The following is an 11,916-nucleotide window of genomic DNA, read 5'->3' as shown; positions in this document are numbered from 1 at the left end:
CCACTTCCGCCGCGAACTCAACGGGCAGGAGAAAGTGCACCTAGCGATGCTGCTCGAGCTAATCAGCCCACTGGAGTTGTCCACGTCCGCGGACTCGGTGACCTGGGCTCTCACCTCATCCAGAAAGTTCTCGGTCAAATCCCTTTACCGAAAACTTTGCCAAGCCTCACCCTTTCAGGTGCCCAATGGGTGGTGGAAGGCGCACCTTCCTCTCAAAATCAAGGTGTTCTTCTGGCAGCTGTTCAGGAACAGACTGCCCACCTCTGAAAATGTGGCCAAATGCCAAGGCCCGGCGACCGGCTCTTGTGCGATCTGTAACGTTACAGAGGACGCGAATCACGTTTTCTTTAGGTGCCCGCTGGCCCGCTTCGCTTGGAGCGTGGTCCGAAATGCGGCTGGTGTTACTTGGGACCCTAGATCGGCTAATGATCTTAGGTCCATCCTCGACTCTGTCCAGGGGAGTAACAGGCACGTGCTGTGGAGTTGTGTAGGGGCCCTATTCTGGGCTCTTTGGCTTACTAGGAACAAACTAGCGATCGAGAGGATCTTCCCGACTCATCCGGCTAACGTAATCTACAAATGCAATATATTCCTGCAGCAGTGGAGTTCGTTGGCGAGGTGCAAGGATTCTGAGAAGATGAAGCAAGCTCAAGACCATCTGCGTCAGATGTACGTTTTGGCTAGGGAGCCATCCGCCACTTCCCCGCCTTGAAGTGGCCCTTTTGGTTGTGTTTGCGAGCCTACGCGCTCAAGATTTGGCCTCGTGCCATGTATTTCCCCGTGCTCGATATCTTTTGGCCGCAAAACTTTAACTCTCTGTGTCTGGTACGGCCTGACCCTCCGTGCTCGTGTAAGTTTGGACCTCTGTGGTACGCTGACTCTGTTGTGGGCTTTATTACTTTAAAGCCGGGCGCCCCTAGCGTCTATGTTCTAAAAAAACAGAGCTGAGCTATGCACATATTTTTTTCTGATACCGCGGCTCTAGTTTTCGCTGTTGTTTTTCACCTTTGATGTTCCATACAAAGGGATTACTCACAAGTTCAGGTGTTAACTTGTACTTGTTTAATCTATATTGATATGTGCCCTCCTATTTATTTTGGATGCGTGGAACAATGCAACGTAGCTTCATCAACTTATCTACTTTATGTATATTAATATTTTTCTCCTCTTCAAACTTCAAATGTGAATTCAGGAACATATTTTACTTTTTCGCACAATTTGGCTAGCTTGCCACAGTGTGGCAAGCCTAAGTAATTAAACACAGAGCCATACGTGTTATTACAAGCTTAGTGAAAATACTGAGGGTACTTGAAGCACAATTTTCTAATGTTTTGGAACACACTGTTCGCGTGAGAATAAACATTTTTTCTGAAACAAAATCTTCGCATAATAGTAAACACTTTCTGTATTATGACCACAACTGTAATTCCATAAAAGCATCAATTTCTGGTGTGATTGAACATATTACTGGTGAAAAAACACGCGTGGAAGCGCAACAATCACCATGAAGAATTGGAACAAATCCACTTGGTATGCCATGCAAAAAAAAACAATTTGTAGCTCTTTTATTTAAGAAAAAATATATAACACTATCTACAACGATACAACTTTCTCTTCCGCCCAGTCGATACCAAATGGGATGATCATGGCTAAAGTCGGGTGCAGAAAAATGTCTATAAACAAAACAAAACAAATGGAAAACAAAGAAGCACACACTTGCAATGGAAATGTATTGGCAACATGTTAGTAAAATAAAAGTTCATTAGAAGAAGATATGCTGACGGTGGTTGAGGTACGTGTGGTTAAGGAAAATGTTTATACAATAAGAATCACACATTGGTAGTGGTTAATGCAAAATTTCACCACCTTTGGTACACATGTAAATAAACAGTGAAGCATAATTGCATACAATGAATATGTGGACAATATAAACCATGTTATTGTAAGTACATCGGATACATGAGAAATGGAGGAAGCTCGTGCTCAAGAACGGAGGCGGAATGCAACTGGAAAACCATGGAAACATATGTGAGAAATGGTGACATTATGTGGAAAAATGTTGAAATCAATGACAACGCAAGACTATGTGCAACACATAAGAAAAATAAAAGAAGCCAGATTGATAGTGATAGCACATGGAGTATATATATCAAGACAAACAACGAGGACCATAGAAATATGACGGGTAAAGGAAGCATGTATATTGTTGTGTGCAATAAACCATTTATACAAAAGAAGCATGTGTATGAAGCAAAGGAAGCACGACCAATAGAAATAAAAATGTGAGAAATAATGAAGCATGTGTATGAAGCCGGAGTGCACAAGGGGAGCCGAGGCGGAGTCGTCGGAGCCCGTCTCCATCGTGGTGTTGTCCTCTCGTCAAAGACCTCGGGCGATATGGCCAGCAAGTCGGCTCGATCCGCCTGGCACGGTGGCTATGCCAAGCGGCGACAAGGGCAGCCACCGCATGCTTCATGTACGGCAATAGATTGTCTCACAATGCTTTCCCGCTGGCGGTCATGACGGATGCAGTGCAAGGGAGGATGTGGAGGGGTTTGTGTTGTGGTGTGGAGTTATCCGGGTGTGGCTACCTTTATATAGCGGATTCCGGTGAGGCGAGGCGTCCGGGTGCGTCAATGCGCGACGCCGGAGTGAGAGTCTCGGCCGGCGAGCCTGCTTAATGGCGGCAGACGGACGGACAACGCCAATAATGAAAATCAATCTATGCAAAACTTTTTGGAAGTTCAAAATTGGTCTGAAAACTTCAACCTCCCAATGTCAGTGCAAGCCTATGGTCAATTTCAACAGCTTCAAGCTTTTAACCTTGAAGTGCAACCCGACACTAAGGATACTTGGGCAATCCAGGGTAAAAAAGGCAAATACTCAGCTATCCATATGTACCATCTGTTGCTTGAACGAAAGGATGAACATCCTATTTTCAACTTGATATGGAAGAGCTCTAGCAGACTAAAACACACACAAAAAAATCTGGCTAGTGGCACATTGCAGAATTAATACCAGAGCACTTCTTCAGAGGAAAGGGATGCACCTAGATGATCCACATTGTCCAGTCTGGAATCAAAAGGCTGAGGAAACCACCATGCATTTACTTTGGGACTGTAATTTTGCACAAGACTGCTGGAACTCCCTGATTCCAAATAGACAAAGAGGCACCTCTATATATGAGGACACCATTCTTGCCATCAAGCACATACCCAAACAATTTGCAGCAGAGATTATCATTTTGGGCTGCTGGAACATCCGGATTCAGAGAAATGGAAAAGTTTTACGTGGACAACAACCAACCTTGCAAGCATGGAGATATTAGCGCAAGCAAGACATTCTCCTTAAACACAAGATTAAGAATAAGCATACTGCTAGTTTCTCATAGTGGATAGAAAATAACCTGTAAAGTGATGATCTTTATTCCTAAAACAGGCATATGATAGTTTTTCTTCCTGCCTTCTTCAGACCCTCTTGTGGGTCTTTTGTAAATTGTAATTTATTTATTATTAATAGAAAATACTGTAGAACTATTGTTCTGTGGTTGGGGCTTAAAAAAATAAAAACTGACAGAACAGTTGACAAATAGACATGTCTGGTAGACAAATGGGGGGTGCCATGGTAAACCGGACACCCCTCATTTGTTCCACACAAATGGAGGTTCACACTTGGAGTTGTTGTTTCATGTTACGTCGTTACGATATACTCTCTCCGTATCAAAATATATAATGTTTTTGCAGTTTAATGATATAGAGGTAGTATCTAATACTCCCTCCGTTCCAAAATAGATGACTCAACTTTGTACTAACTTTAGTACAAAGTTGAGTCATGGTATTATTACTCACCCAAGAAGAATAACCTAGCAAACCAGGATGGCGCAATTGGGTGGTCAGGCCATATGTGAAGGTCCAGCTGGGTTATCGGGCGGCCCAGTTAAGGCGTACGTATAAATATATACTTCCTTCGTCCGGAAATACTTGTCAAAGAAATGGATGTCTCTAGATGTATTTTAGTTTTAGATACATCCATTTTTATTCATTTTTTCTGTAAGTATTTTTGGATGGAGGGAGTACTTCTCACGCCTAACATCAACAAAAATTTGAATCAGTATATCACGTCAGTTTGAGTAATATATAAAAGTTGACAAGAAAAAGACATGGAAACATTTATAGGAAGAATAAAGTACACCAGGAGAAAGCCAGGAAAAAAGGCTTAGCCAAATGTATATGGATATACAACGCTGAATTGATACGGGTATTAATGTTATTTGTTATTCGTTCTACAAAATTTCTCATAAAGTTTTACATGGCTATTTTAATAAAAAATTGTGAACCCCGCAAAACAAAATTTGCGAACCAACCTGTGATTGGATGGTTAGAGCAACAGTGGCATTCCCAACCCACCAGGGTTCAAGTCCTGGAGCTCGCACTATTCCTGGATTTATTTCAGAATTTCCGACGATGCGCTTTCAGTGGGAGATGACGTTCATTTCGACGACGAGACGCCTACGCTGACTTCATAAACCTCAAGATGATATTCCGGCTCCCTTTCTCGAGGGTGCTCATAGGAGTAGGGTATAGTATGCATGTGTGCGTTCATAGGGATGAGTGTATGCGATATATATAATGCAATTAATATATGAATATTTTAATTGAAGTCGCCAAGTAGCTAAAGATAAAACTGAAGTAAGCACCGACTATTAACTATACCAAATAATAAAATATAAGAAATCTAGTCACGCAAATGACGCAGGTCAACCTACTTGTTTTTAATAAAGTAATAAAGAGGCCACAGGACGTCTCCTTCTTAACTGCAGCAGGGTTTAGGCAAACCCTTTAGGGCGTGTTTGAAAAAATGTTCAAAATTTTTAAAAAATAATTTAATTTTTAGAATACCAATAATTGTTCAAACTTTCAAAAAATATCCAGATTTTCAAAATTTGTTAAGATTTTAAAAAATGTTCAGAATATTATTATTTTTTTAAGTTTTGAAAAAAGTTGGGTTTTTGAAAAAAATGTTTTTTCAAAAAAGTTCAGATTTTCAAATTTTCTTTAAATTTTAAAAATATCAAACTTTCAGAAATTGTTTAAATTTAAAAAACTTTAGAATTTCAAGAAATGTTTATTTTTAAAAAAAATCATGTTTCAAAAAAAATACTTATTTGAAAATACCAATTGCTACGGTACCAAATAACATGTCTAAACAGATGTAAGCTGCCTGCCAAACAGAGTCTCATCTTAGCATGTCTCAGCATATATACCGCTACCAAACAACAACAAATGCATGCACTCAGCATGTCTACACTGAACATGTATCATAGGAAAACAACCATGCTAGATTGGGAATGCTACCAAACACACCCTTGAAAAACACCACCCCTGTGTAACCGCGCCGGGCTGCACCGGAGTGCCCCTCGTCACCCTCCTCGAGCCTCCGCTCGCGCCTTCTCCTTCCTCCGTACTCCCGTCGAAGATGTGCCAGGCAATGCCCATGCGACGCGGCGGCTTCTCTAGCGACTGTGCTGCGGGGCGACGGGGACAGTGGGCGGCTCGGCGGGATCACGTCTAGATGGTACACACGGGTGGCGGCGGCAACGGGCCATGGCTCTCGCACAGCTGCCCCGTCGTAAATGAGGAGTGGGACCACGTGGACCTCCTCCTGGGCGTGTTGCTACACCCGTAACACGACGACGCTGGGGCATGGCTGCGGCGGCCTCCTCTCCGCTGGGGGTGGGCAACGAGTTGTGGTGGATCTCAAGATCCCGTGGCTTGCGAAATACTCCCTCCGTTCAGAATTACTTGTCGTAGAAATGGATGTATCTAGATGTATTTTCGTTCTAGATACATCCATTTCCGAGACAAGTAATTCCGAACGGAGGGAGTATATCGGCCATGCGGTGACCCTAGTGGTCTTCGTGTGAAGTCACCGATCTGCCTGCGTCGGTCCTCGATCAGGCCACCGACGAGTTTCGAACTACTCTTTTGGAAAAATACAAGGACAGACGCATATGGCGCTCCTTGGACTTCCCGATTGGATGGGGGCCGGGCGTGTGCGCTCGCAACATTAGCCTAAGCAGCTTCAAGGGTGTGCAATGCAGAGCTTTCTGTCGGCACCATAGGACATGTCTGCGCTGAGATTTCCATGGTATTGACATAGACGGAGAATGTCACGGTGGCTACGGTTGGAGGACCATACAGTAATAGTAGAGGCGAGGGCTTGGATGCGATGAAGACTTTGCTTTACAGGGTTGTTGCTCAGATATGGCTTGTACGACGATGTTCCCGTCCATACCGAACATGAGTTCCTGTGAGCCCGGTGGCTGACGACTTGTAGTAGCGACCTCCGCAAGTGAGGGTGGTTGCACTGGAAGACTTCATTGTTGATGGTGCTTCTCGAGTACCAAGCCGGGATTTTCAGGGTGAAACCCGAAGGTCTTGCATTGTTTCCTTCTTGAAGCCGTTGCTTGACGAACTTTTTTGGAGTCCGGATGTTGTCTTTAGTGGTGGTTAAAGTGCTGCTGCTGTTGATTAATCGTCGTGGCAGGGTCTTTTTTTTCTCTTTTTCTTTTTTTTTTCTTTTTTGGCTGTGTATCCATGATATCTTTAGACATCTTGTTTATGTAGAGGCTGAGGGTAATTAGTATATACTCTCTCCATCCTAAAATAAGTGTCTCAACTTTAGTATAACTTTGCACCAAAGTTAGTACAAAGTTGAGACACTTATTTTGAGACGGGGGAGTACATGATATTAATGTATTCCTCTATCAAAAAAAAAAAATAAAGAGGCCATGTGCATGTGATGCAGAGGCCGGGCTGCTCCTTTTCAGAAAAAACACTTGCTGCTTGTTCATCCACTTACGAGAGCCTATATGAGGACTGGTATCGAGTCCTTGCCGGACCAGCACAGATGCATTCAAGAATTTGAGGTGGAGTAGACAAACTACGGCCTATCAGCAATGGTGAATAAGAATTCCGATTCTGTAAATACAATAGGGAGCATGCAGAGCAACGGGAACAACCACAACACTGACACAAGTAGATCATGCAAGATCATAACTAGTAGTAGTAAACAAATAGGGATCGAGTCATCTTCATCAGGAAACAAAGATCTCGGTCGGGAACAGTCATGATAACATAGGGATAGGAAGCCCAGGTTCTAGTGAACACAGTTATAACTGCTGCTACTGCTGAAATGCAGCTGTCCGTTCTTTCTTGACTGTCAGCCCAAACTTTCACTGACCATCCATAAACTTCCTCATATCCTTCTTCACATGGCATTTCTGTTTCAGAGAGGAGAGAGGAACGGTCAGGAGGCATCCAGATATTAAATGGATTAGTTAAGAAGACAAGTGTCCTACATATGACCAGAGGTAAACACATTGAATATTACCCTGGTACGCAAGTAATTTCACATTACTAAAATAGCATAAGGAATCAATCATATACTAACATCATCCCACAACTATAACAAACCATGTGATGCATGTGCACGAGAGAATATATATAAGCATGTGTATGTAAGTGTGCATCAGACAATATAACCAAAAATGGATACATACTTACTTTCGTTGAATGGGTGTATTGTTTTTTAAGTGTAAAAGACAACGATGCAACTGTATTGTAAGTAAAACAGAAGCAAAGGCCCGCCTTATAATGAGAGGCCTTGCCAAGGTGCCTAGTAAGAAAAACAATAGAGGTGGGAAAGGAGGATACTAGTTCGACGCCCTAATGGAAAACCCACTCCATTTTATTTCAAGATTGATATAGTAGTACAGTGCAAAAACCTACTAGCACCTATTACACACATTTGGCTATCCTTGTAAACAGGAAGATACCCAACACAACAAGCGTAGCTACAGAGACAAAAGGAACACAAAATTATCTATTAATTAACTGTAAATGATTAATACGAGCAGCAAACATACTTTTAGTGTAGATGGAGAGACATGAGAGTCTTGAAGATGCCTGCAAGTACACCAACCACTGAGAACACCGCGATGATCGTTTTGATGTTTTTGTAAACAAATTCATGCACCTTGATCCACATCCACCTATTGACCTTGTAGCTCTCAATGTCTGCCATGATGTGATAGTAGAGGGGGCCGCCGTACAGGTACATGGTAAGGCTTTTGAAAAATTCCAGTGTCTCCCTATTGCTGAGTTCTCCTTGTAGGAGACGCTTTTTTCGGAGCTCTTGCACATCCTCCTCCCGACTCATGAGCATCGCAAGGACGCAGAGGTACGAGCTGACAGCAATGTTTTCATCCTCTATCCTAAAGCTGGACGTGCATACCTCAAATGCCACCATGTTGGCGAGCCAGCATGCCCTTGTTTTGTCCAGAGATAGTGGCGGCAGGTAGAGCTTGCTGCAGAGGGTTTTCTTCATGACGCCCATGTCCATGAACTTGGCTGTCTTGCTTGCTTTGAGCTTGATGCCAATTTCTTCAAGCTCGACGGCGCTAGGTATGGTTGACATTGACTCAAGCCCAACTGGTGGTAAGGGCAGTCCACCATGGATTCTTCCAATTGCACATGAACGGAGAATCGCAAGGAGATGTGGCGGTCCGTAGCTATCATCCATGACAAATGGTTTGCACTTAAGATCCTTGCGGATCTGAAAATAACCACACATGCGAGCACAGAACTCCTCCACGGCCACAGGCATGAAGCTCATCAGGGTCTTGACCACCAACCATGGGAGCTGGTTTTCTAGCAACATTATGTCAATGTTGATGCAAGCTTGTTGTGCAATGAGACAGCAAGCAAATGACGCATCCATCTCATGAGGAGTAGTATGTACACGAATATACTGCAGTAAGAAGCAAGCGTCACGTACCAACATATTCACAAAGGCTGAGTCATCCATTTTCGGACCCTCTTCTGAGTAGAGGTTTCGGGCAGTGCCTGCCACAGTAAAAACCGCCTGATAGATGTCCCTGAGCGAGTGTCGCGAGTCCAGGATGAAGTGGTAGACAGCACAGTCCTTCAGCTGATCCATTTCCTGGAGGTGCTCTAAGTTGCGGTGGTAAGGGCCAATGGCCACTACCATCGGCTTGACATACTGTTTTGCAACACCTACACTTGTCGGGAACCAATGGATCTTCATTGCCATATTTTGGAAATCAGCCTCAAACTCTCTTGCTCTTTTCTCGAAGGGATGCACATAAATCGTTACATCGTCTTCTGACCCTAAATAGTAGTCGCTGTCATAGAAGTCATCGCCCCTGTTTTTTCAAGATAACAGAGTATATTAACTTAATTAAACATCACAATACATGTTGCGGAATAGAGCAAGGAGCAAGATATAGATGAGTTATGTAGCACAAACTGGAGGAAGGGCGAGTCTTCACTGGCAGAGGACTTGTCTTTATGCGCACGTTTTTTTGCTTTTCTTCTGAGTTTGATCTTCTTTTTCACAGCTTCTCTTCTGATTTGCACCTTCTTTTCCTCAATGTCGTCAGCTGGGACATGTACCATTGGCCTTAGCCAGGGGCTGTCACTAGAGGTATCAGCACTAGAAGTATCACAAAGACCTGCCATCTCAAAAGGGAAAGTAGACTCAACATTGTCTTCCACAGGGGTGGGTGGGTGGGTGTGAAGAGGCTGAGGAGTTTTAGAAAAAGTAATAAAACGCTTAGGTGACCAAGGAGCAGCCGCTTTTGTTGGGAAAGTGTATTCCTGCAAGAATCCGCTTGTTGAAGCTAGTCCCATGTTTTGTTGAAGGTAGGCTCTTTCTGAAGGAACCGGATGTCACCCTGGGTACGGCGGGAGATCCAAAAAATTCGGCGGTAGATGCATGATTTAAAGCCTCGAACCAAAAGAAGCCAAGACCTGCAGTGAAGACAAATAATTCAGCGGTAAATGCGAGTTGAAGGAAGAACTAGAAACAGATTGCAGAGAAGATGCTATCAATAAGATCTGCTTCCACACTATCTCCAGGGAAGAAATCAACACAAATGGCCTACCAGAGAAGCATCGGCTGTCGGAGCCTAGAAGAGAGTGAAGACTGTAAACTGTCAGCTACTAGAGCTTGAACTACTCACTGGACACAAGATGCTTTGGTAGTTGACTCTCTCTATTTATAAGCTCATGCTCTTTCTACATATACATAGAAGCTAATTCAAGGAATGAAGACGCGTATGTACAGGGGTACAACACGGCAAGTCTCCTACAGTTGACTTGACTCCAAGTCAGGTCAACTACTTCCTAGCTAAGCTAAGTACAGCACAGGTAATTATTTAACATAAACTAGGACTAGGTAGGCGAGAGGAGTACCCTCTTGCTTTGGTCCCGACTGCAATACTAGTAATGATATTAGTAACCTGGTGCTGTAGGAGCTGGAAAACTAGAGCATGTTTATTGTTCCTATTTTAACCTTCCCACCAACTCCCTCAGTTTGGAATTACTTGTCTCGGAAATTGATGCATCTAGAACTAAAATAAGTCTAGATACATTCATTTCCGCAACAAGTAATTCCGAACGGAGGGAGTATATATCTTTTTTTTTTAAAACGGAGACAAAAGATTTGCCTCATCGATTGATTAAACAGAAGAGAATTGCTAAATTAATTAACGGAAGACCGGGCGAAAACCGTCACAAACACTCAGCGGCACTCACATAATACCCCACACACAACTCAACATAGAGGGCCTCGTCAAGATCGCGCACCGGTGTCATCTTCATCACTCCAGGCATCATCGCAATCCCTAAACTCGAATCAAGCAACTCCGACTTCACCGAAGCCGAACATCGACCCAATCCTCACCATAGAGACAGCGAGGAAACACGAAAAAACCCATGCCAGAACCTCAGCCACTCCGCGCCAAGAGCACGGACGTTGCCGTCGTTGGCCCCAGCCATGGTCGAGGTTTCCTCCGGCTTCACTCTGAACATCCCCAGCCGAAAGAAGTCCATCCAGCCAGTCCACCTGCCTGCCGCAGCTTCCCCAGATCCTAGGCGCAACGCATAGCCTCCTCTCGGTAGCCGCAACCGTCCTAAGGTGGAGCTCAGCCCCGGCACTGCGGCAACCAAGCCACGGGACAAAGGTGCCCTCGCAACCAAAACCGCTCGAGCCCCATCACAGCATCACCATATCCACCCACGCAGAGCCACCGAGGACCAGATCCACCACCCGCCCGCCGCGAGCACCCCGGCTCGCGAGAGACCACACCATAGGGGATCCCGCCGCCGCCGGAGGCTGCCGGCGACGGCGAGAGGGCGGAGGAGGGAGGAGGGAGGAGGCTTATTGGCTGGGCGTCCGCGCCGCCGCCCCGTGTGCGCCCTGGAGAAAGGAGAGACGCGGGGGCTCGCGATGCAACTAGAAAAGCAGCCAGGCAGCTAGAGAAGAGGGACATTGACACATTGTAAGCCAACAGAAGTAAATTACCTGGAAACGGAGCCAAGTGCGCGCTGTATCAGATCGTGTTGCGCCAATTCAACTGGATCTAGTAGCAAGCATGCGATACAACACGAAGAAAGGAGGAGGAGGTAGAATGCAGAGGAGTAGAGTGTACTACGAGGAGTGATGTGGATGGACTCCAGCGCTGCCGAGTAAATTCAAGAAAAAAAGTCCATTTTACCCTCGTGTAGTAACAACTTGGTGGTAATACATGTACAAATCATAGAATTGTCCGTCTAATTGGATTACAAAATTTAGTTGAGGCTTATCTAACTCGATGTTATGAGATGAATGTTGGGCGTAATAAGCCGCGGCGTCGCTCCTGGCGCGGCTGGTGCGTGTATGGGCACGCACCGGACGTGTCGGGCGTGCCGGGTCCGCGGTGTGTGTGTGCGTAGGTGTGCGTGTGTGAGTGCGTGAGCCAGCGCGTGTGTGCGCGAGGCCATGCCGGGCTGTTAGCGAGCAACCAGGAGGGGTAGACCGTGTCGGGCGCGCTGGGAGGCCGTGTCGACCGCG

The 11,916-nt window shown here is 44.9% G+C and overlaps 1 protein-coding gene across 4 annotated transcripts; it reads right to left on the bottom strand.

Moving 5' to 3' along the window:
* Positions 1-6,879: 6,879 nt before the first annotated feature.
* On the bottom strand, positions 6,880-11,529 carry LOC119294626. Of its 4 annotated transcripts, XM_037572844.1 has the most exons (5): positions 11,389-11,529; positions 9,646-9,833; positions 9,331-9,535; positions 7,928-9,226; positions 6,880-7,282 (listed from the first exon to the last, which is right to left on the bottom strand). In XM_037572844.1, exons 3-4 carry the CDS (start codon positions 9,477-9,479, stop codon positions 7,930-7,932), a joined length of 1,446 nt encoding a protein of 481 aa, XP_037428741.1. In that variant the 5' UTR covers positions 9,480-9,535; positions 9,646-9,833; positions 11,389-11,529; the 3' UTR covers positions 6,880-7,282; positions 7,928-7,929. The 4 variants fall into 4 exon arrangements, with proteins under 4 accessions (XP_037428741.1, XP_037428738.1, XP_037428739.1 ...); XM_037572841.1 differs by having other exon boundaries at positions 9,331-9,833; XM_037572842.1 differs by lacking the exon at positions 11,389-11,529 and adding an exon at positions 10,671-11,344 and having other exon boundaries at positions 9,331-9,833.
* Between the last annotated feature and the right edge of the window lie 387 nt (positions 11,530-11,916).

Source organism: Triticum dicoccoides, chromosome 4B (genome assembly GCF_002162155.2).
Source record: "Triticum dicoccoides isolate Atlit2015 ecotype Zavitan chromosome 4B, WEW_v2.0, whole genome shotgun sequence".
NCBI lineage: Eukaryota > Viridiplantae > Streptophyta > Magnoliopsida > Poales > Poaceae > Triticum > Triticum dicoccoides.
Note: the sequence above shows the minus strand (reverse complement) of the source record. Positions and strands in the feature narration are given on the sequence as shown.